Below are 25,015 nucleotides of genomic sequence, written 5' to 3'. Positions count from 1 at the left end.
CACGGGAATGGAGATGGGATTACACTTCCCGTCATGAGAATATTACATAATTATTCTTGTTTTAATTGTTATTTTATATTTTAAATGTTAAAAATTAGTTATATATTTTTAATATACTTAATCACTTAACATATACATAATTATAGACACCGATACAGTATATCATGTAACAAAACAACAACAATATTTTTTAAATTGATAAAATTGTAAACTTGGTCCCTCCCTTTATTTCCAATTACGGATTTGGTTCTCCTATAATTTAATTTACAAATTTAATTTCCCAATTTTATAAATCCCTCCAAAATTGGTCTTGAAAGCCCGATTTAGACGTTGACAGTTAACCTCAAACGTTAATTGTCACGTGTCAATGTCACATGTGACTGCCACGTGTCAACGTCTGAGTGGTTCCCCGTAAAGCCTTCACTTTTTGTAGGTAAAATTGTATTTTTTGTCCCTTAGTTTTACTCCAATTTCAATTTTGGTCACCCTATAGTTTAATTCACACATTTGGTCCCCCAGTTTTATAAATTTTTTTATAAATTGTTATGCAAAACTGGTCTTTTGAATGATTTAGCCACTGGAGCTAGAGACATGGTAGGTCTTGATAAATCTCGCACTTCTTTTTCATCGCAAGTTTTTCACTCACTTGGAACCCAGAGAAAAGTCACTCTTTGTCTCTCTCCCACTTCCGGAGTTGTTCAACTTGGGAAAGTGGCGCATAAATCCCAACCTGGGTCTGAAATTTTCAGATCTCTTACTTTAACAGGTTCTGTAATAACTTCTTTTTTTTTCTTTTTTTGCTCCCCCATATGATATTATGTGTATACGACTGCTTAAGTGACCTATGTATGACAATGATATTTCTGTTTGAAATTTGAAATACAACTTATCCAGTAATGAAATTTGACTGAATTTATAAAGGGATTTATAAAATTATAGGACCAAATGTGTGAATTAAATTATAAGGGGACCAAAATCGAAATTGGAGTAAAACTGGAGGACCATAAGTATAATTTTACCTAAAAAAAATAAAGCCTTTACACGAAACCACTCAGACGTTGATACGTGGCATTGATATGGGACAGTTACACGTGACATTGACACGTGACAATCAACAGTATGAGGTTAACGATCAACGCCTAAATCGAAATTCTAGGACCAAATTTATAAATTAAATTATAAAAAGACCAATTTCAAAATTGGAGATAAACTACAATTTTGCCTTTTAAATTTACTATAGAAATCAGGAGAGAAGTTTAGTTGAAGAGCACGAACAAAAAGCGTGAAAGTACTCTCCATCACCGCCTCGGTGACATTCCTAATTACAAGTACACCATCAAAATAACTCTCAAAGTCGATCTCAAGAAGCTTACGAGAGAGAGACATGAACACTGGTTAATTGCACGCACATTCTTCTTCCATGTGCAAACTATAAGCCATTCTATGCCCTGTACGTGTAGGCAGGTTTCCCACCATAGATTTAAAAACTTGATCCAACTGGTTATATATGTATAACCTTTGATATCTCACATATAAAGTACAAAAATCTCCTCCTCTATTGGTAAGGAAGGCTAGCTGGGCCTCAAAAACATGTATTTATCACCATTCCATCATCATCCTTTTCAAATATTAATTTATTTTTAAATTGTATTTAAGTTAATATTTTTATTAATGCTATTCATTTAATTTATATTCAATTATCAAATTCGTTGTCGTTGTTGATTTTTTATTATATGTATCTACAACAGACTCTATTACACGTTTGATCAAGATGGCAGGTTAGTAGAGAGAGGTACTGATACATGAGTATTGTGGTTTATACTTCGAGGCTATTTCGATACAAAGTTTGAACAGTTATTCAGATTTTTTCTAAAATTAAAAATACTCTATATTTTGAGTAAAGAAACTTAAAAATAAAAATTCTAAATTTATCTAAATAAAGTCATAAATTGCTCGAAACGTTCGCAATCGTCAAACATAACTAATGACTTTTATATAAAAAAAACACTAACTAATTCGAAATTTAGTCAAAAAATAAATAAAATTTAACAGATAATTGTTTCTACCAAAGATCTAACTAGTGTAATACCAAAATGATTCAACTCTAATTTTGACACATTAATCACTTGTATTTAATTACTTGATTTTTTTCATTATTTTTTATTTTTTATAAACTATTTGATTTTATTTTTAGTCATTGACATTAATGTTAAGTGATGACATGACAAATATAATTTACGCTTTACAAATTTATGTTTTTAATGATTTTTAACTATTCTAATTATTTTGACAAATTAATTTTTTTAGAAATATTACAAATATAAATAAATAAAAAAATAAAAAATCTAGGTAATAAATTTTCTAAAATCACAAACGTTACAAAAACAAACATTTGGACTGTAAAAAAAGTTGTAACTAAAACTGACAAAAAAACTTAAACATAAAGTTGATACACACCACATAAATTATGTTTGTCTCATCATTACTTAAAATTTTCATAAGGAACTAAAAACAAAACATAACAATTTAGGAAGGACTAAAAAAAATTGAGATTAGAAACCAAAATCGAGATAAAACCACAGACAAAAAATATATTTTACTTAAAACAACATGTGCTCCGATTTCATTCATACCGGTTAGACTTATGTACAAGCTTGATGTGCCAACAAAATAACTTATGTGCTCAAATGAAGTATCTATTTTTTTTTAAAAAAAAATTGATACATAGTCATGAGTTCAAACAAGTGTAAGATACGTGCCCAATACATGTATAATACATTTTGTCTTTGAACTCCTTAAACCAAATTGTGGCTAATTTCCTAGACCAAATCTACGCTCCTCTATTTTTAAACTAAAGCACATTTGCATTTGTAGTTTGATTGTTGTTATTTTTATCTTTTTATTATATATGATATTGACGGTGATATAATTAGATTATGTAGTTTTTTTAATACTTTATAAATAAAAAGCTACAAGCTTTTAAAATTAATCTAATACTAAAATTATAAATACTACAAAATATATTTTTATCAAGAAAATCAAGTTAAAATTTATAAAAAAAATGTTACATAAATATGTTTATTTATGTAATTTTACATTTTAAAGTTAATTTAACAAGATAATTTTATCAAACATTTATAATTCAATAAGATGATTTTTAATTTTTAACTATCAATTATCTTTTTAGCTAGTTGTGTTAAATATAGTCTTAGTCTCTCTTTTCTTTATAAAGAAATTTTCATATTGATTTTAGGATAATAAGATGTTTATTTATTTTTATAGAGAGAAATATAAAAAAATGTTTTGTTTTGAAATTGATGGATTAAAAAAAATTAAAGACCAAAAACAAAAGTAATCTAAATCGAGGGAAAAAACAAAGGTAAGTATTAAACGCGAAGAAAGGGATATGGGCATTTTTTGTAGTAGTAAGAAGTAAGTATATATAGTACCAGTATATATAGGTATAGATTTTTTTAGTGGAATGTAGTATATATAGAATAAAATACAGATTTAGTTTTGTTTTGAAGAGTAGATAGAATATAGATAGATAATAAAGAATGGGAATAGAAGTAAATTATGTAAAGTTTATGAAGGGAATGAGATTAATTAGGGCAAAGGGAAAGGAAAAAAAGAAGTTGAGTGATGACTTTAGTGTATCTGAGCAAGTTAGGGTTGTTTTCTGGGTGATGAGCACACAGGCTGGACTATTTTATTTATTCCAATTTTGTATAGTGGTTGCGCTTGTGTTTGTGTCAGTCTCCTCCTTCTCCCTCAGAATTCGCAATGCTGCCTCAGAAGCACACTCTGGTGGCGACACTGGCTGTGGTGCTCGCAGTAGCACAAGCAGTAGATCTGGCTTCCGAGCGAGCCGCATTGCTCGCTCTCCGTTCCGCCGTGGGAGGCCGAACCCTCTTCTGGAACGCCACCAGGGAGAGCCCCTGCAATTGGGCCGGGGTCCAATGCGAGCACGACCACGTCGTCGAGCTTCACCTCCCCGGTGTCGCTCTCTCCGGCGAAATCCCGGTCGGTATATTCGGGAATCTGACCCAGCTCCGAACCCTTAGTCTCCGTTTCAACGCACTCCGAGGTTCCCTCCCTTCAGATCTGGCCTCCTGCGTCAACCTCCGCAACCTCTACATTCAGCGCAACTTGCTCAGCGGCCAAATCCCACCCTTTCTGTTTGATTTTGCGGACCTGGTTCGCTTGAACTTGGGCTTCAACAACTTCTCCGGGCCCTTTCCCACCGCCTTCAACAGCCTCACCCGCTTGAAAACTTTGTTTCTCGAAAACAACCAGCTCTCCGGCCCAATCCCCGACCTGGACAAACTCACCCTCGACCAGTTCAACGTCTCCGACAACCTCCTCAACGGCTCTGTCCCTCTTAAGCTTCAGGCATTCCCTCCGGACTCTTTTCTAGGTAACTCCCTCTGTGGCCGCCCACTCTCTCTCTGTCCCGGAGATGTTGCCGATCCTCTCTCCGTCGACAACAACGCCAAGGACAGCAACACCAACAACAAGAGCAAGTTGTCCGGGGGCGCCATAGCGGGAATTGTTGTCGGATCGGTGGTGTTTCTTCTCTTGCTTGTGTTCCTCTTCATTTTCCTGTGCAGGAACAAGAGTGCCAAGAATACCAGCGCCGTCGACATTGCCACTGTCAAACATCCTGAGACGGAGTCCAAAGTTCTTGCCGACAAGGGGGTCGCCGATGTCGAGAACGGCGCTGGTCATGCTAATGGCAACTCTGCGGTCGCAGCTGTGGCGGTGGGGAATGGCGGTAGCAAGGCGGCGGAAGGGAACGCGAAGAAGTTGGTGTTTTTTGGGAATGCGGCGAGGGCGTTTGATTTGGAAGATTTGCTTAGGGCTTCGGCGGAGGTTTTGGGGAAAGGGACTTTCGGGACGGCGTACAAGGCGGTGTTGGAGGCGGGGCCGGTGGTGGCCGTGAAGAGGTTGAAGGACGTGACCATTTCGGAGAAGGAATTTAGGGAGAAGATTGAGGCGGTGGGAGCGATGGATCACGAGAGTTTGGTGCCTCTCAGGGCTTACTATTTCAGCAGGGATGAGAAGCTCCTCGTCTATGATTACATGTCCATGGGAAGCTTGTCTGCGCTTTTACATGGTTCGTCCATTCCTTCTTTCTTTCTCTTTATTTTTTGTGCTTGCTTTTCACTCAATTTGGACCTTTTCTTGGACTATCATTACTTGCCGCAATTGTGTTTCTTTTTTGGGGAAAGAATGCATCATTGGCTGTGTTAGTCATCGATTAATTGTTCATTACTCTGCATTTGTTAGGAATAATCTTTAGATGCATTTCACTTGTTTCTTATTATATATATGCCTTTTTGGTCCCAATTGGATCACAAATGCGGCTGTTTGTCCGAATTGTCTCTCCATCTCCTGCTACTACTAGACTAGGCTTAGTTGGTAGAATTTGGCTATGTTGATTTCATGAGTTTCTAAACAGTGGTGATGATGTTTCTGATTCTGATCTTTACAGGAAACAAAGGAGCTGGTAGGACACCACTGAATTGGGAAGTGAGATCAGGCATTGCACTTGGAGCTGCCCGTGGCATTGAGTACCTACATTCACGAGGGCCTAATGTTTCTCATGGAAATATCAAGTCATCAAACATCCTCTTAACCAAATCATATGATGCGAGAGTGTCTGACTTTGGCCTTGCACACCTTGTTAGCCCCTCCTCTACCCCTAACCGTGTGGCCGGCTACCGTGCACCGGAGGTGACTGATCCTCGCAAGGTGTCTCAGAAGGTAGATGTGTACAGTTTTGGTGTGTTGCTCTTGGAACTTCTGACTGGGAAGGCACCTACCCATGCTCTCCTGAATGAGGAAGGAGTGGACCTCCCCAGATGGGTTCAATCTGTGGTTAGAGAAGAGTGGACTTCTGAGGTCTTTGATCTTGAGCTCCTTAGGTATCAGAATGTGGAAGAGGAGATGGTTCAGTTGTTGCAACTTGCAGTAGATTGTGCAGCACAATACCCTGACATGCGCCCTTCAATGTCTGAAGTGGTAAGGCGCATACAAGAGTTGCGAAGGTCTAGCTTGAAAGAGGAGGACCAGGACCAAATCCAACATGACAATGATATACAGTTATAGAAGAACATGTATCTTCTCCCATATTTTTACTTGCTAAATCCTGTGCGTAAGTTGCTTGTATTCTGTTGTTAGCTTGGGCCGGCCTCAAATTTCTTTCCTTGGCACCAAACTTTTGAATTTTCTTCCTCCTCAAATCTCCATTGTGCCATCTCCCCCCTTTTCCTTCCCAATCAATACATTGGGGGGAAGTGGATATCTGTTCCATTAGTTATTGTTGGATTCTGGTTGATTGTAATTATTACTTCTGCTTTAACATGCCTTTTACTTTTGTTGAAACCTTATTATGTCTGTTGAAAATTTGTAATTGAGATGTTATAGTAGCTGTCGTTGGATGGTTGGTTGCGATGTCTCGTCGGTGGTGTGCTTTATTATTGCCAAAAAAGATTATTGTGAACGTGATCGCCACCTTCGTGAGGATGGGCGATTTATGCCCCAAACCAACTTTTGATTAATTCTTCCTCCTCTTGCCAGTTGGTTTAAGATTTATTTATAGAATGCCCACGTCACGAAGAAAAGAAAACACCCTTACAGATTGGATAAAATTAAAATTGTGAGGTACAGTATGGATAAATTGTCAAATTTGATTTTTATGAAATCAAATGTTAGAAGAGGGTACGGCATATGTGCAAAATTGTGATCGTTACGATATTTGATGTTCATACCATAGTTGTGTGTTAAATTAGTCAAAACAGTTAATTTGACATGATTCTAATAAAGGTTCAATCTAGCAATTAAATTTATGACAAATTCTGGAAAGCAGGATTTTTTATAATTATTTGTGAGACTCCAAAACATTTTTTTAATCAATTAAATTAGATTCCTTGTCATGAAAGTAGGATATTAGAGTATGCCTCAAAGATCAGTAATACTGGTCCCCCACAAGCCAATTTTGTCAGACTAAGCATGAGTTGTTTGAATGATTTCTTATCCTTTTTTTAATTTAGATTTTGAAATTTAAACATCAGCCCATGGTTGGCAGTGACAGTGGCCGAAATTTAAAAGAATGGGATTCGGGTGAGTAGTATAATACTATAAACTGATGAAAGCTCAAACGTATGTGCGATGCGTTTTTGCTTTAGGTGCTTATAATTGTAACTCTACAGTGTACATGTACAAACATACTAGTTATGGTTCATGGCCATATTTTGTTGGCTCTAGGGCCACCTGGTCTTTTTTGTTAATATATGGAGGGGCTACACTTTAAAAAGGTTGGAAACAAAATAATCAGAAAGTGATGTGAGAGAAGCAAAGATTGGCATCCCACCATCTTAACCATACTACATGGGATGCGTTTGTCTCTTGGTTATTGCCGTCCCATCTTTCAAAGTTGATGACCGTTGCAGTTGCAGTATGTCTGCTGTAAAAATTGACACCACTTGATTGCATTTAGCAGTTAGCATGAAGCAGATTTTTGCTAACAAAATAAAATAAAATTGAATACTCATTTCAACCTTGATACAAATTAACATTAATTTTAAAAAATGAATGATATCAATTCAAGTTTTCCATAAGATCGTCGTCCTAGATTGTCTAGTTTATTTCTATAGAGTTCTATTAGATATTTTTAATTAATTAATAAGTAAATATTTTTTGTATTTTTCAATAAAAAGCAAACAATTTCAATTAAATAGTTTTTATTTTATTTTTGTAAGCATATTCCTATCAACACTTTATCTGTTTAGCATTTTCTTATATATTAGGATCGGTCTAGTGATTAAAAAAGATGTTAGATAGATATCATATATATTCTAACCTTGGTGTCACTATTACATATAATTATTTTCCTATCATTTTTCATAAATTATTCAATTTTCTTAAGATGATGCTGTACCACCACGGGATCATCTAATGAGTTAAGTTTAATGTGCACTTTATTACATACTCATTTTAAATGTTATTTCTTATTTATAGCAACTAAAATGAGTATCTATAATAAATACTTATATATATATATATATATATATATATAAATAAGAATTGTATATTCTCTGAAATAAAGTAATTGTTATTTAAAAATTTACATAAGGATTAAAAATATCATTAAATACTAACATTTAAGTTTTCTTGATCATATGTCCATCTTATTCCACTAATGTTCCACAAGAGAAACGGTTAGATTAATTAGCAAATTCTATAATTCCATAAAGTTATGCTATTAAGTCCTTGTAGTTTAAAAAAATTTGCAAAATCTATATAGTTTTAAAATTTAGTAAATAAATCCTTAAAAACACTGTTAAATACTATCTGTCTAAGATTAACTTTTTCAAATTGATCTTTTTTTGTTCAAACCACCAGTTTGTTAGTAAGTCGTGATCTCTTTTGAGAATGTCACTTGTTTCCCAAGTCAAAATTATAAGAAAATGTATACAGATAGAGAATAGAGATAGATAATTGGATTGATGACAACAACCAGCAGGGGAAGGGAAATACTGGGGGTAAAAGAAAAGTATGTATGCCTTTCTTCTGCTGAAGCTTTGGACTATGGTACGCCATCGATTTAACCTACATTGGATCATTATTATAGTCTAGGATATCAAATTATTGAAGTTCATCTACTGCCAAGTATATGCCAGTTAAAGAGATGGTAATTTTTTTAATAACTCAGATTGATAATTCAAACCAGCCCAACTCAATTAAAGTTGCATTGATTGTTGGGTTGAGTTGAATTACAACAAAAAAAGGCCAATTAAGTTTAGTTGAGTTGGATTGAAAATATACTAAAATCAACCCAACCTTTACAACTTACACTTGTAGATGACATTTGAAGGCGAATAAATTGAGTATCGATTTTGCAATTTGATGTAGCAACGTCACTTCGGATCCAAAACACATAGATGCCGCTTGAGAAGCCTGCAACATCTACTTTCAACCATTAATCCAACCTAATATGTCAAATGATACCATCAACCTTTCTACTACTAACCTGAGTATCAGGTAAGGCTAAGAAACTCACATTATGTTTACCACAATCAACTTCCAAATTGACCGAAGTTTGCTTTTGAAAGCAATACCTCAAATATTCTAGGCTAATATATTAATAATTAAAGAGTAAACTATATTAATTACCCTAAACTTTTGTGAAATTATACAAATACCTCCTTTTTTAACATTTACAGTAACTCTCTTCTAGATGAACACTATAATTTTTTCAAATAACTAAGGAAGTTAGTGTAGTGTATAAGAGAGAGTGTTAGTGTATATTTTTTCCAAAAATTAAAGGGATTAGTGTATGAGTGGATAAAAGCAATGAGAGTTTGTTTAATTTCACAAAACCTCATGGGTAGTTAGTTTAATTTGCTTATCATTAAAAAAATAGGTTAGTGACAAAGTGCACCCCAACAAGCTAAAGTGAAATAACATGTGTCATATCATTTACTTTGATGCATCCACAATGGTATTGTAATAATCCCTTGGACCTCGATTACAAATGATAACCTCTTTGAGATTTTTGTCCAATTCAAGTTAGTCAATATCCATACCCTATCAACAAGAGCATTTACATCATTTATTGCATTTTGATTGACATAAAATTAGTCCATCACCTTAATTACTTGATTGTTGTCGTTGGAACGCACAATGATGGATTAAAAATCATGACTTAAATCCATGATAACTTATTTATATATTTTCTTGTTATTTCGTGTGCTCTTATCCCTAATCATTGTTGCTTGATTAGGCTCAAAAGTATCCTCCTTAACTTGCTTGACCATTTTTAGGAGTTGTCAAGCTAGGGGATGGGTGGAACAATACTATTATTAGGGGCAACTAATAACAAATATACCTCTTTGTTGTGTCCAAATTAACCACACATATAACAGAACATGCTAAGGTCATCATACTCCACATTGTAGTTTGGGTTGTGAAGCTTAAACTTCAAGACAATAACCTTCCTTAGATATACCACTTCACATAATTGTGCAAATCAAGCCCTTAATTGGGGAATGTCCTAGTTAGTGTTTAATTGTTGTCATACCATGGAGTGGTTATATGTTTTTATTGTTTGGCCGATTGAACAAATTATGTTTATTGTGAAATTTAAATAGAAGATCAACAATACAAATCTAAATTGTTATTCAATGAAAGTCATCGTGAAAAATAATAAAAATTAATTTTGAATAAAAATAAACTAATTCCAAACAAGGAACCACACATGGAACTCAAATAACCATTAAAACTATCATAAATACTTATCTTAATAATGTTTTATTATGCTTCTTTATTTATTATATTCTTTGTCAACCTAATGCTAAAATATTAGGTTTAAATCTTGTTAGTTGTTTTTGTTTTAAATAAGGAACCAAATTAAAATTAAAAGATATCAAGTATTTTAAGGATTGGGTGATGAGATTGATGTATTATTATTAAGACGAAAGATGCTTCGAAGTTGGGACAAATTATATTAAGGATTAAATGGAAGTGTTTTAATATATAAAATACTATATTACAGTAAAAAAAATACTATAATAAAAATACATAGAAGAGAGAGTCTCATTGGCAATTAACGGGCCTAAAATAGTTTTATTAACAGTAAATGGGAGAAAATTCTAAGAAGTACTTATTATCTTTCTATACTTTAAGGAAGAAATTAAGAGTATACTCGAATAATAAGAGAATATTCGAAGGGTTGATTAATTATATAAATAGAGAGAAGTTGTAGCTGCAGTGGGCAGATAGGAACCCTAAATTGCAGTTTGACCTAGAGAGGCCGAGCGAGCGAGCGAGGGAGCATGGAGGAGGGAAAATTGAGAGAGCTGAAGCAATTCATAGAGATATGCAAGTCCAATCCCTCACTTCTCCACAATCCATCTCTTTCATTCTTCAAGACTTATCTTCTCAGGTTTCGTTTTCTTCTCATTTTTTCATTTCTTTCTCCTAATTCTCACTCACTCACTCACTCACTCACTCATACACTGTCTCTGCTGCTGTAGCCTCGGTGCTCGCATCCCTCCCCAACCCAAAACGGTGTGCCTCCCCATTCATTTTTTTAACATTATATTTTATCATTCTGCGTTGATAAAAACAAATGAATTTAGGGATCTCCGGTTATTGTTGCTCACACCATATGCAGGAACCAGGTGATTTTGATGACAAGTCAGATCCTCCTTTATCCGCACAAAATGACATTGTAGAATCTGATATAGAGTTGGATAATGCTGATGTTGTTGAACCTGATAATGACCCTCCTCAAAAGGTGTGCTATGCATGTGTTATGTATGTATGGTTAATGTCCATGCCTCAACAAATCTGTAATTTTAATGTATTTGCAGATGGGAGATCCTTCTGCTGAAATAACGGAAGAACAAAGGGATGCTGCACAACTAGCAAAATCAAAAGCAGTCGATGCTATGTCACAAGGCAAATGCCTTTCAATTCATGATTACTTAGTTTTTTTTTTTTAATAAATCTCTCAATTCATGTTTCTTGGACTTTCTTTTAGTTGGCCAATTGACTTTTCTTTAATGATTTTCCAGGTAATTTGGATGAAGCACTGGCCCAACTGACAGAAGCCATTTTGTTGAATCCGCAATCAGCTATACTTTATGCTACTAGAGGTACTCTCTGTGTGTGCGTGTGTATTCCCACCAGAATGGAACGTCTTTTTGATAAATTCCTTTCAGTTGCTTTATTGTTTGTTTTACCTTCTGTATCATTTGGAAATCCCAATTTCTTGTTTTCAGCTAGCATCTATATGAAATTGAAGAAACCAAATGCTGCTATACGTGATGCTGACACTGCCTTGAAGGTTTTTTTATTCCTTACTTGTTGCATAGAAAACATGGTATAAAAGAAATTTCTGTGCCATGAGTTTGTGTACTCAAAGGTATCTTAATTGTTCCAGATTAACCCAGACTCAGCTAAAGGCTACAAAATACGAGGAATGTCAAGGGCTATGTTGGGACTATGGGAAGAAGCAGCAAGTGACCTTCACGTGGCTTCAAAGTTAGATTACGATGAAGAGATTAGTATGGCACTTAAAAAGGTATTTGCCTACTTTTGACAGACGGAACCTGCAGAAGGAATCCTTGTTCATTTTGTAATTGTATCTTTTGGCTGGACAGGTTGAACCTAATGCCCTTAAAATCGAGGAGCATAGGAGAAAATATGAACGCTTAAGAAAGCAAAAGCAACAGAAAAGAGCTCCTATCAAGACTGAAGCTCCTATTAAGAAGGAGCAAGAAACTGAAGCCCAAGTAAGTATATAGTTTCTATGATTGAACAATCTTTTTGATAGACAGGCTTTGTGAGCTACTATGAAGCCTGGTATTCTAAAAATCACAAAGTATCAAAATCATACCTGCCTGTATCTGATACAATACATGTAGGATGCTCCTTGATGGTATTCTCCATTTCTTTTAAAATTTTATTGATTGATATGTTTGAGATACAACTCCAATACTTTGAATAGGTCTTATGTAATCATGTTAGTCAAAATCATGATCTTTCACATAAGATTGTACGACTTTATGATCTTGAGTACCTCCATGCAGGATAGAACTTTGGTGAGATTGTGTGAAATTGTTGTGTAAGATTGTGGAATTGGTGGTATGGAATGAGGCACAATCCCACTGAGCCTGGAAAAAAAATCCTTTTTTTAGCTTAAAACCTGTGACCTGTTTGCGCACAGGCTGAAAACCTAAAGCAGCCCAAATCTTACTCATTTTCAGCCACTCTTTCTTTGCGAGATGACTGCTGTGTGCGATTCACTTCCTCATTTAGGCTTCATCTTGTTATTCTTTGTCGCTGGTTCTCCACATCTTGTTTTATCTTCTGCGCTTGCCTTGTGCATGCTGCTGGCCTTTGGGTTCTGTTCTCCTCTCTCCTTCTGTGTGTGTGTGTGCATGTATGGTATGTGAATTTTGTAGGATCTTATGATTTATGTTACAATATTGTGTTTTATGGACAAACCAATGCAGTTTGCAAATGCAAACTAAACCACCTATTGTCCATATTTTGTTTGGTGGATGATACTTACAGGTAATATTAGATGGATTTATATAATTAATAACCAACAAATTAACAATTGGTTTTTCCCTTTAGTTATAATTGGAAGCATAAGATAATCAATCTTAAGATCATTTTCAAATAACATTTGTCTAAAACAGTTGACAACTTTTTCATATTATGATCTATGGGAATCCCAAGGTAACTTGAAATTTCTTTCATAAAATATAAAAGAATCTAGAAAGTGGAAACCTACTTAGGCAATCTAGCCGGTATTCTGGTGTGTGGGTGTGTGATAGCCGGCATTCTGGTGGGTGGGTGTGTGTGTGTGGGGGGAGGTGTCTTCTATTTTCAGCTACCATCGAATGTTACTTACATTTAAGTATCACCCACCCAACAACATCATATGGACAAAAAATGGTTTAGTTTCCCCTTTTAAATAACATTTGTGTAAAACAGTTGCCAACTTATCCTTATTATGATCTATGAAAAATCCAAAGATAGTAACCTGAAATTTCTCACATAAAAGAACCTGTGAAATAAAAATAAACAATAACTACACTGGCTTTTTTTAACACTTGCAAATATGTTGGATTAAAGAATAACTAGAGAACATACCTGATTTGACTAGTAATGGTTCATTTGTATCTTAAGTTAACTAAGAAGCTACTTCTGCCAAAACAAATATAAAATTGCATGCATCCAATATCTGGATCGAGTTCAATTCTCACCGCAAGAAAAATATCTTGGGACAGAGGTATCAATACTAAATTTTTTATTGAATTCCATCAAATAACAATGACAAATTTTCCTTATAACTCTTTGAATGACTTAACACAATTTATCCTTGTTATTTGATGGAGTTTAATAAAAAATTTAGTTTTGATATCACTGTCCAAAGAAAAATATCTTGGGACAGAGGTATCAATACTAAATTTTTTATTGAATTCCATCAAATAACAATGACAAATTTTCCTTATAACTCTTTGAATGACTTAACACAATTTATCCTTGTTATTTGATGGAGTTTAATAAAAAATTTAGTTTTGATATCACTGTCCAAGATATTTTTCTTGCAACAAGAATTAAACTCAATCCAGAAATTAGATGTCCACAATTCAATGTGGGTTTTGATCGAGGTAGCTTGTTAGTATACTTGAGATACAAATGAATCATTACTCTTTTGCTAGATCAAGTATGTTGCCTAGTTGTCATGTAGTTGTGTCCGGCATATTTGCAAGTGTTAAGAAAAGTCATAGTAAATTTGTAATTAATGTTTGTTTTTATTTTCCAGAATCTCAAGATCATTTTTCAAATAATATTTGTCTAGAATAGTTGCTAACTCATCCATATGATTTATGAGAATTCCAAAGATAGTAACTTGCAATGCATTACACTGACTTTTCTTAACACTTGCAAATATACTGGATACAATTAAAGGCAACTAGACAACATATCTGATTTGACGAAAGAGTAATAATTCATTTGTATCTTAAGTTTACAGACAAACTACCTTTGTCAAAACATTGAATTGCGTGCATTCAATTCCTGGACCAAGCTCAATTTTCATTGCAAGAAAATATCTTGGACAGGGGTATCATAGCTAAAAATTTTATTCAACTTCGTCAAATAACAATGATAAATTGTGTTAAGCCATTCAAAGAGTTATGATAACTAAGTTTAATAAGGGCAATTTATGATTGTTATTTGATGGAATTAAATAAAAAATTTAGCTGTAATACTTTTGTCTAAGATAATTTTCTTGCAATGAGAATTGAGGTCAATCTAGAAATTAGATGCATGCAATTCAATGTGTTTTAACAAAGGTAGCTTGTCAGTAAACTTGAGATACAAATGAACTATGACTCTTTTGCCAGATCAGATATGCTATCTTTTAATTGTATGTGACAGACTTGCAAGTGCTAAGAAAAAATAGTGTAGTTATTATTATTTTTTTATATTTATTTTCCAAGTTCTTTATGTAAGAAAATTCCAGGCTAATGTCCTTGGAATTCTCATAATATGGATAAATGTTATTTGAAAGTTATCTTGAGATTGATTATCTTTTGCTTCCAACTATAGCTAAAGGGCAAAAATCAGTTTTTAATTTGTTATGAATTCTTATATCCATCTAATATTACATGTAAGTATCATCCACCCAAGAATAAAGTTGTCTAGTTTGCACTTGTAAACTGCAACATGCATTGATTTGTAGTTCTCACTATAATGTAGGTTTTATTTTTACATCACTATTGGTATAATGGAATTGGATGGCATTTCATTCCTTCTGGAGATTCCACCTGTTCTTTGACAATTATCACACGTCTGGACATATTCATAAGCACCCTTCCACAATGTAGGCCAATAGAAACTAGACTGCTTGAGTTCAATCATTCAGGATGCTTGTTTTATGAGGATGATACTTTCTCGTAAGTCAAGGTAGTATTGTGCTAGCCAGAGATAACCTTTTCAGCATCGAGTGAAGAATTTCTTCTAATGGTATGATGAAGTAGTTTCTCAGTGTTTCCCAGTTTCCCTTTGTTCTTGTAAGATCAAAATTGGGAGGTAGGCTAAAGCCTGAGCTTGAATGCTTAAGGTCTTTCATCTCCTTGTCAGTTGAGTTACTTCATAACCTTTTCTTCTGATTCTAGTTTTAGGAACTTTCTCTATCTAAGGTGTTAGCATCACACATATCATATAGATTGTGTAGTAAGTGAAATTTCCCAAACAAAACATTAGGAAATGATGCCATCTAACTTGGTTAAGTCACGTTAGTTGTGGTTACCAGCAGAATGCCAGAGCTAATGCAGAATGACTGACCCTGCCTCCAAAGAGGAATGTTTATTCCTTGTTATATCCCATAGCTTGCTGAGACCGGAGATAGGGTCCCCTAAGATATGATGATAGTTACAATAATCTACGTTCCCCTATGGGCATATCCCAGGTTTCCATTATGATCTTAAAATAAACTATTAGACACAAAAAAGCTAAAAATTAGCTTGATTGTAATCCGAGTAACGAAGATTGATAAGCACCAGGGTTTTGAGAATTAATGGGATGGGTCAAGTTTCAAGATTGAGATGCAATTTTTAGCTGCTTTTATTTAGACATGTATTATAGCGACTTTTTAAGCCCTATGTTTTGCAATCTTAACTCCTATTCCTGATTCCAAGTAAAATCTTGATTTTGGCTATCTAGTTTGTATACAACTGTTTTTTTTAATATTTATGATCACAAATATTGTTTTTGAAAATTGTGATCATCATCCAAGGGTAAAATGGATTTAGTTTCTGTAGGCTACTGTTTGTGATAACATTGAGATATGACATGGAAATCCCTCATTTCCTATGAATTCATAATTCTACTGTAGGAGTGTAGTGTCCAATTACGTTCTCCTTCCATCTTAATTTTAAAAAAAAAAAACATTCTTCTTCCATCTTGATTAAAATGCTATATGTTGTGACAAGTTGTTGGCTCTCACTATGCACCTGAAAAACAATGCTATGAGATGATCTAATTATAGCTGTTTTTTTTTTCAGGTACAAGCAGCATTATCTGCTTTAAAAGATGGTAAGTCTTTGTATTTCTATCTTCCTGATGGTAATAAAATTCACAAAATCTTTTTTGTTGACCTATCATTTGGTTATTGTGAAAAATAGAAACAGTACACATTTGTCTGGTTCAATTCCTGCATTATACTGTTCCTGGGGCTATGATAAAAGCTTTACTATACATATTTTTGTCTTAATTTCTCACCCGCATTACAGACTTAGGAGTTTGATGGAAACACGTGGATATTTTGGCATTAAACAGATGGTCCTAACAATATATTAAAAACTATATTCTTGAGGGTGATTTGTCAGCATATTTGATTGTGATATTTCATTTTTATTCCTAAAAAAATAACTATGTTGCAATTTCTTTATTTTCTATGACCTATTAAATGACCTATTACGTTTGTGGCATTAAAAGGGCAAGTCATGGGTATTCACTCTAGTGGTGAATTGGAAAAGAAGTTAAGTGCTGCATCAAAGACATCACGCTTGGCGATCCTGTATTTTACTGCAACATGGTGTGGCCCTTGTCGCTTCATTTCCCCTATTTATACAAGCTTGGCTGAAAAGTACCCAAAAGTGGTTTTTTTGAAAGTTGACATAGATGAGGCCAGGGACGTTGCTGCAGGTTGGAATATTAGCAGTGTTCCGACATTTTTCTTTGTTAAGAATGGCAAAGAGGTTGACAGTGTGGTCGGTGCAGACAAAAGTACACTTGAAAGCAAGATTGCACAACATGCTGGCTCTCTTTAAGTGAATACCTTATAAAAACCCTGATACAATTAACATTTTCTTGTTTCTTGTTTTAACATGTCCATAGTGTCATACAAAGGCAAAAGATCAAATTGAGTTACAATGTGTTATGGCTTGGCGTTTCCTCTGTCTGGTTGCATGTACAAAATGTTGTATTGATTTGTAATAAGTTTCATATTTTCAAGCCGATTTTATGTTTGTGATGTGGTTGTAATTAGGGGTGAAAATGAGTCAAGTCAAGCCAAGTTTTACTAGGTTTGAACTTGGTTTGAGTTGAATACGTAAGGTTTGAGTTTGGCTCATTACTTGTCATAGGTTTTTTTTTAAGGCTCGGCTTGGCTTATATAAAAGTCTGGTTTGGCCCACGAGCCTATCTAAAAGCCTGCTTAAAGATGTTTTTGATTAATTATTTTAAAACCTAATGAAATATTAACTAAAAAAAGAAACTTATAAAATTTAGTATAATTAATGTATAAATCCAAAAATAATTGATAAATAAAATCATATTGAATTCAAGTTGTTAAAGCACAAAGTATATCAAAAGAAAATAAAAAGAGCATAATATTAAAAAATGTATGAATTAGAGATGATTTTGCAGAAAATGAATTTTATTCTACGTGAACAGTGTGCATTAATAAAAATTGAAATTCTAAAATTCTAGAATTATTCTCCTCTTCGAACAAAAATTTTTTAAACTAAAACCTTGGTGCTATTATATAGGTCCTCAGTCTCAAAGTTTACAAATCTATTTTAAGTCCAAATCCATAAACAAAATAGAATAAAATATGGATAAGATAAGATTTTATAAAATAAAGTTATTATTATCATTATTATTATTATTAGTTAAACAAGTCAGTTTGTCGAGTTTAACAAGTTTTTTTTATGATTTGAACTTGACCTTTTTATCTAAAAAGGCTTTTTAAAAAGCTTGAACTTAACCTCTATAGTAAATAAGTCAAGCCAAGCTGAGCCTTACATAGGTCGATAGGCCGACCGAGCCGAAGACCCTCGACACAAGTTGCTCGGCTCATTTTCACCCGTGACTATAATGGGGAGACAAAAGTACAAACTAGGAGACGGTTACTTTTTTTGGAAAGTTGTGGGTGGGTCTCTCTCTCTCTCATTTTGAAGTCAGGCTCAGGCCACCCCGAAAGCTTCATTCTTGTATGAGACTATAGGATTCAAATTATGGTAATTGGTTTTAACTCAACTCTTCATATGCCGGCAAGTGCTGGTGTTATATCCAGCTTGGGTTATAGCACGTTCACAAACAAAAGCATTGCTATTCGCACGTTAGGGACAGAAAAGCAGAAAACTCGCAAGCCTCTTTAACAGAAATATTATGATCTCATGAATATGATAGCAATGATACAAGAAAATAACGTGATTGTTGTGACCTTCAGCTTTTTAGCAAGCCGGGGGAATCTATAAACTAACAGGTTATCCAAAGAAAAAAAGGTGTGGTAAATGATTCATTTCCTCTCATTCTTGGAGTAAAATCTCAAAACCAAATAGAAGAAGAACCTGTAAAGAACATCCCAAGCTAGCAGGATTAAGATGTCATACCATATGTTATCCATTGTAATATCCATCGAGGACAAGATATCTTTCCCTAATAAACAGTTAGCGGGCAGACTGGAGTTATGGTGTTTGCTGAGCTTCAGGTCTCCTAATGGTCCATGGGATAATTCTGCTAAATTTCCTGTGTAGCAGTTGAGGTTATTGAATTCATTTGTGAGCAATGCCTCAAATGGATATTTGATTGCAGAAATATAGTGAAGCCACATCCAGTAAAAGGGTATCTGAGTTCGCTTGAGGAAGAAACCACAGGTCAAAAAGAAGAGTGCTGTTGTGGCTATGACTACTGCATACCCTGTGATGTAACTAGGCACAAGTGCACTAACAAGCATCACATATGCATTGGTAGTAATAAGCGAGGCATAAAGTATTAGCCAGAAATACAATAGGCTGCTTCTCAAGTGGAGCATCTTTTTGGTTATGACAGCAAATGTGAAGCCTTGAACGGCAAAAAATGGGAGGTAAACAATGAGGGAAGAAATGACATATGAAGAAGCACGGTAAGCATTATGTGAAGTCTCCCTTATGAAGATGAACCTCTCCATGATAAAAGATGGGACTGCATCATTGGAAGAAAAGAAAACAAGGCACACTGCAAAGATGTAGAAATTGAGGAGCCTATTGATGTCTTCGAAAAAAGGATGACTCAGATTTCCAAAAATGCTGGACAGGATAAGTGCCATAACAGCTAACACAATCTCACGGGAGAGGAAGAGTTCTGGGGTGCGAATTACATTGAGTGCTGTTCGCCATGAGAGCACTGCAACCTCACGCAACCATGGGTTTGCATACTTGGATCCAAAGTTTGGCTCATCAAGCACTTCCTCAATCTCAAATCCTTCATATGAAGTTGCGGAGTAGTCCATAGACTGGCCAACCACAAAAGGAGCTGCAGAATATTGGTTGGAAACTGCACTTGTTGGTCCTGACATGGGTGTTTTCCCAGGTGTCCATCCTGGAGTTCTTGCTGGAGTCCATGATGGTTGGCGACGTGGGGTTCCTACTACCCCATGGTAAAGCCAGACAGAGAAATCTTTGGCCGAGAAATCTTGGTAGAACTGAGAAGCCAAACGTTGGTGAACACCACTAGTCATATTCCTTGGTGTTGGAGCACTTTTCCTTTCAAGGGAGTTATCAAAATCCTCAGCATCGTCGTCGTCTTCGTCGTCCGCAGAATCAGGCTGTTGTGTTCCGGCAGTAAATCCTTGGCTGCGTAGGCTAATCATGTGTTTGGATGCAGGTGTGTTCCTTTTGTAAGGTGTTCTTGGAACCGGCGTCATGGCTGCCGGGTGAGGTTTGAGGCCATCACGTTGGAATTGGACAAGGGGATCAAGCCCAACCGTTGCTTGATCATATTCACTGATAACATCTAGGAGATACTCAATACTGTTTTCTCCATCAGGTACAGGCCTTCCAAATCTTGACATGTGAGCCTGAACTTCATCTGCCTTTCCCATGTATATCAGTCTTCCCCTAAAAATACATACATCATCTGGTCAGGATCAATTTATTTTCGGTCTACACAAACCCAGTTGCATCTTATGAATATTATTCTAGTTCATTCATGTAAACTACTACTAATAGATAGAATTCAGACATTCAGATAAATATTATATATATCAGACTTATCAACTATATATATATATATATATATTTTTTTTTTTTTTTCTCACCTTGCAAGGACGGTGATCTGGTCCAGGAGCATTTGAATTCTAAATGAAGGCTGGTGTATGGTCATAAGGACAATGCTTCCTCCTCGAGCTATGTCTTTAACCTTTTCTACAACACTGTAAGCACTTGTAGAATCAAGGCCTGAAGTAGGTTCGTCAAGGAACAGAAGTGATGGCTTATGAATGATGTCTATGCCAATAGACACCCTTCGTCGTTCCCCTCCTGACACTCCTCTTCTCCCTTCGTCACCAATATAGGTATGTGTAGCACTCTGAACGTACGTACGGTCATCAATTCATTAATTAGTCTGTCATTTTATGTGTGTGTGTGTAGGTAAGTGAGAGAGAGACAAAGGATTATTATACCTGTAAGCCCAATTGGTCAAGGAGCTCATAGACCCTCTTCTTCTTTTCACTCCTGGAAATGGAAGGAGGAAGCCTAACTTCAGCTGCAAACATAAATGTCTCAAAAACTGTCAGCATAGGGAAGAGCTGGTCATCTTGCATCACATATGATGACACCATTTTCATGTAGCTTGTAGTAACCTGCATGAAAATATATATATATATGGCATTATTAAATTAAAGAGAATAGAAAAGTAAAAGTTTCATGAAATTAACAAGAGGAGAGTTAATTTGTACTGGTTTTCCATCAATTCTAACTGATCCTTCTAGACTCCCTTTTGCAATTCGACCGGCCAATGCATCAAGAAAGGTGGACTTGCCAGCACCACTAGGTCCCATGATTGCCATAACTTCACCTTTAATTGCCTGGCCAGAGATATCATGAAGAAGATATGTTTCTTTGTTGATCCAAACTCCATCCTTTTTCTGCTTCTTTATGATACTATAGGAGAGGTTACTAAATTCAAGGCCATACCCTGGAATGGACTTCTGAATCTTCAGTTGGTTCACATTTCTTCCGATTCCTGGTTTGTCCGAGTCCATTAGAGTCTCTAAACTTTTATTTCTACCTGCTGTCCTTTCTGGCCTCGCCATTGCAGTGAACTTCAGCTTGGCCTTCTTCGATTGCTGGTGGTGTTAATGGTATAAATAAAAGGGTTGGTAGCTGGTATGAAATAGGGACAAAAGGTGACGGTGAAAATGAAAGCATGACTTGAGAAGACAATTGAAACACATTAAAACTTCAGACGGCAAACTTTGGAGCGGTCCATTCCATTTACTCTTTCTCTTTGGGTTTGCCGATAAATTTGCTTTGGTTGTACCGAATAGAATGACATGTTTTTGTTTCACTCAGCACTGGAGACAGCTTGATTTAACTTCCATTAAATGTTTGCTTCTCATAAACATTACTAATTGTTAACATTCAGAGCTGGCATGGCGGCTAGCATATATGTTTCTCAGCTACCATCGAGGTATTTCAAGTCTGGCTCAAAATTTAATTCAGCATTGACCTACTATGAAAAGAGTGATTCGTGGAAAACAGTAGTAAACTAAGTCTACCTAAAATGCAGACTAACCCGACTTATGTTAGGATCTTATATAGTTTGAATGGAAATACTGAAAAAATATGATCAATTAAACAAGTAAAAGTTTAATTTATATATACTAAACCACTAGAATCAACCTAATGGTGAGAAGTTTAGATAATTTTCACAAAGTCTTAAATTCTAATCTTGTTGCTGTTATTATACACCAAAAAATATTCCATGCATTGTTAATATAATTAACCAATAAAAAAATTATCATTTGTATAACTTTTGTATCATGAAGAAAAAGGAAAAAAATAACGACGATGGAAGGAAAAAAATGTCCAATGTAATTATTCTTTTTTTTTGTCCATTTTGGAAAAAAAGAAGAAAGTTTATAACGGTATATACATTAAAAAATATCCTTAGTTATTATACATTTTTTAATTGGGATACATGTATCATTTTATATACATATTTTTTTCTATTCATTTTTTTACACAACTAAACAATTTAAAATCTTCTTATTTTTTACTTTTTATTTTTTTGATGAATTAAATATAACATAAATATAATTATTATAAAAGTCTATAAATTTAATTATTATATGTAATAATTTGTAACCAGGGTCGAACCAGACTCAAATGACAAGGAGGGTCAACCACAAAACGTAATATTCATCTAATAAATATATATAATAAATTTTGTATACAAAATATTCATAAATTAATGCTTCAATAGATCAATTACATTAATAATTAAAATAATTGTTTTAATTTTGTGATATTTTTTAACCTTTGCCTCTTGCCGAAGTGCGCTTCTAGAATTTAGAAATTATAATCATTTCCTATTAATCTAATGAAACTTAAACAACAACTCCTTCATTTATAAGGAAAAATAAAGTTTAACCCTTAAAGTTTAACAAAGCTTGAGAAAAGTAAAACTGATGAAATCTTTTTTAAAATGTAGTACGTTTGTTTTTTTAATGAAGTCTTTATATTGCATTAAAAATTGCATGTAGAGTCTATTTGCAATATATTTTCATTATCTAAACCGCATCATAAACGGTTGAATAAGTTAAATAGAGGGATATATGGAGTTTCAATGGCCACTTCTTATTGAGTACATCTCGAATTTTAAACGTCACATATAAGTTATTTATGAGAGCATACTTTAACATGGAAAATCTCACATCCAGATGCTACGGAGGTGAAATAGAATCGTTACAAAATTGAAAAGGGAAATATCGATGACAAAAGGAGAAAAGATTAAGAGAATTTAAAGGCCGGCTATATTTGAATTATGTTCAAGCTGGTCGGCAATCTTAGAGAGATCAGTTCTGTATACATTTGTTTGGAGGATTCTGTTTGTTCTCAACCAATCAAAATAAAATTTGCACTCATAAATAAACAAGCAAATCTGGTCGCTATAATAAGGGGTCACTGCACAAATTGTGAAGCATCATATCATAGAGTTCTTCAATTTAGTCTCCCAGTAGCAATAAAAAGTTAGGCACGAACCCGAGGTGTTGGAACGGTTCAAACTGATCATAGCTTCAATCAGTTTGGCTTGATTCTGTGGTCTGATTGAGCCGCGCCAATATCGCGTGCCTTCTGTTCTAAGTTTTTAATTTCTTTCTAGCTATTTTCATTTTAAGTTAAACTCGATCATTATGTCTGACTTTTTGTGTCTGTTATGAAGTTTTTAGTGGCAGACTCCTTTAAAAGGTAATCTCACTGACTGTATTGGTGAATTAGAAGACTTCAGAAAATAATCACTGTGAGATTTTTCTTTCCATACTGAAAATGAACATTCAAGTGCATTAAATGTTTTTTCCACTCTGCTGGAAATGTTCATAATAAATTAAACTTTTATCTCCCCTTTCTACACGTGGTTTGTGTGGCAGTTGGAACCTTCTGTAAATGTCTACTAATTTGTCTCTATAGAATTGTTGTGTTTGTTTTTGTGCCAGTCTCGTTTTGAGACTAGAAAGTTGATAAACTTTAAAGTGTATCTTTTTTATTGGGGTGTGCAAAAATTAATTTGGTAAAAAAAAAATTTGAATTAATTTCAAACTGTTTTAACCAATTCGATTTTATATTCAAACAGTCAAAATGATTTATAAAAAACTTTTTAATCAGTTTTAAATTAATTCTAAAATTTGAAATAATTCCAAAATGATTGTGACTATCCTTACTCGACTAACCATGCGACCAGTGAAACTAGTAGGCTTGTGATACACCAACTTCAATATGACACATCAAGTGTTTTATTTATTTAAAATAATCATTACTCTCAACCGGTTTTGATTAAAACACACCAATGGTTAGTTTTTTATTTTAAAAAAAGCAACATGATATTATAAGACAAAAGTTGATGCACACATTGTATGATCAAATAATACCAACGCGCTATATATGTATACCATATATCTATTTGCATAGTCTGTTTGCACATCAGGTACACTAATAGTTAGAAAAGAGAGGTCAATGAGAAAGAAGTAGGATACCCTCTGCAAAATCGTGCATATCTAAAAGAAAGATCAGTGATCAGTTTTGATGTATGAGAAAACATGCTTACTGCCACAAGAGATTTTGTACCAGAATGATGAGACAAGCTCTATATCATATAAAAGATGATTAGTTGATGAAAGACATTTGATGGCTAATGCTGCAATTAGTGCTCCCAAAGACCATTTTCTCTTTGAAGATATCAGACAAAGGAAACTTAAAGATGTGAGACAACAAATACTTTTCCAAGCCTTCCTATATGTACTAGAGCACCTTGCACAAGATAATCTAAAAATTAAACCTCTTAACATTCAAATTCTTAAGCTTCTTTTTTTTATTCAAATATTGTGCCTTGAGTGAAAAATCTCAAAGAAAATCCTATACTTCAGTTGTATATCCGTATGATAAGGCCATAGGACCGCTAGTAACCAATTTAGATGTGATTTTGGTTGAAGCCAGAAGAGGCT

At 34.4% G+C, this 25,015-nt stretch overlaps 3 protein-coding genes across 3 annotated transcripts; 2 read left to right on the top strand and 1 right to left on the bottom strand.

The window, feature by feature from the left end:
* The first annotated feature begins 3,471 nt into the window (after window positions 1–3,471).
* On the top strand, window positions 3,472–6,461 carry LOC114421295 (probable inactive receptor kinase At1g48480). Its single transcript, XM_028387156.1, has 2 exons — window positions 3,472–5,116; window positions 5,495–6,461. The coding sequence occupies exons 1-2, from the start codon at window positions 3,784–3,786 to the stop codon at window positions 6,109–6,111; spliced, it is 1,950 nt and encodes a 649-aa protein (XP_028242957.1). The 5' UTR covers window positions 3,472–3,783; the 3' UTR covers window positions 6,112–6,461.
* Window positions 6,462–10,759: 4,298 nt separating this feature from the next.
* LOC114421294 (TPR repeat-containing thioredoxin TDX) lies at window positions 10,760–17,574 on the top strand. Its single transcript, XM_028387155.1, has 10 exons — window positions 10,760–10,948; window positions 11,040–11,073; window positions 11,180–11,302; window positions 11,379–11,466; window positions 11,583–11,663; window positions 11,790–11,854; window positions 11,951–12,091; window positions 12,171–12,302; window positions 16,593–16,623; window positions 17,026–17,574. The coding sequence occupies exons 1-10, from the start codon at window positions 10,839–10,841 to the stop codon at window positions 17,358–17,360; spliced, it is 1,140 nt and encodes a 379-aa protein (XP_028242956.1). The 5' UTR covers window positions 10,760–10,838; the 3' UTR covers window positions 17,361–17,574.
* A 1,113-nt stretch (window positions 17,575–18,687) lies between these two features.
* Window positions 18,688–21,790, bottom strand: LOC114424589 (ABC transporter G family member 18-like). Its single transcript, XM_028391454.1, has 4 exons — window positions 21,251–21,790; window positions 20,975–21,154; window positions 20,612–20,880; window positions 18,688–20,411 (listed from the first exon to the last, which is right to left on the bottom strand). Exons 1-4 carry the CDS (start codon window positions 21,605–21,607, stop codon window positions 18,833–18,835), a joined length of 2,385 nt encoding a protein of 794 aa, XP_028247255.1. The 5' UTR covers window positions 21,608–21,790; the 3' UTR covers window positions 18,688–18,832.
* Window positions 21,791–25,015: the final 3,225 nt, after the last annotated feature.

Source organism: Glycine soja, chromosome 8, assembly GCF_004193775.1.
Source record: "Glycine soja cultivar W05 chromosome 8, ASM419377v2, whole genome shotgun sequence".
NCBI classification, from domain to species: Eukaryota; Viridiplantae; Streptophyta; class Magnoliopsida; order Fabales; family Fabaceae; genus Glycine; species Glycine soja.
This window is presented reverse-complemented; position numbering and strand designations above follow the sequence as displayed.

Bases quoted from the DNA above. Each gene is read 5' to 3' on its own strand.
- LOC114421295 (XM_028387156.1), top strand. From the start codon at position 3,784: ATGCTGCCTCAGAAGCACACTCTGGTGGCGACACTGGCTGTGGTGCTC. The intron at 5,117-5,494 runs GTTCGTCCATTC...TGATCTTTACAG, and splicing joins CTTGTCTGCGCTTTTACATG to GAAACAAAGGAGCTGGTAGG.
- LOC114421294 (XM_028387155.1), top strand. From the start codon at position 10,839: ATGGAGGAGGGAAAATTGAGAGAGCTGAAGCAATTCATAGAGATATGC. The intron at 11,664-11,789 runs GTACTCTCTGTG...TCTTGTTTTCAG, and splicing joins TATACTTTATGCTACTAGAG to CTAGCATCTATATGAAATTG. The intron at 12,092-12,170 runs GTATTTGCCTAC...TTGGCTGGACAG, and splicing joins TTAGTATGGCACTTAAAAAG to GTTGAACCTAATGCCCTTAA.
- LOC114424589 (XM_028391454.1), bottom strand. From the start codon at position 21,607: ATGGCGAGGCCAGAAAGGACAGCAGGTAGAAATAAAAGTTTAGAGACT. The intron at 21,155-21,250 runs GTACAAATTAAC...ATTTTCATGCAG, and splicing joins TTAGAATTGATGGAAAACCA to GTTACTACAAGCTACATGAA. The intron at 20,412-20,611 runs GTGAGAAAAAAA...ATGTATTTTTAG, and splicing joins CAGATCACCGTCCTTGCAAG to GGGAAGACTGATATACATGG.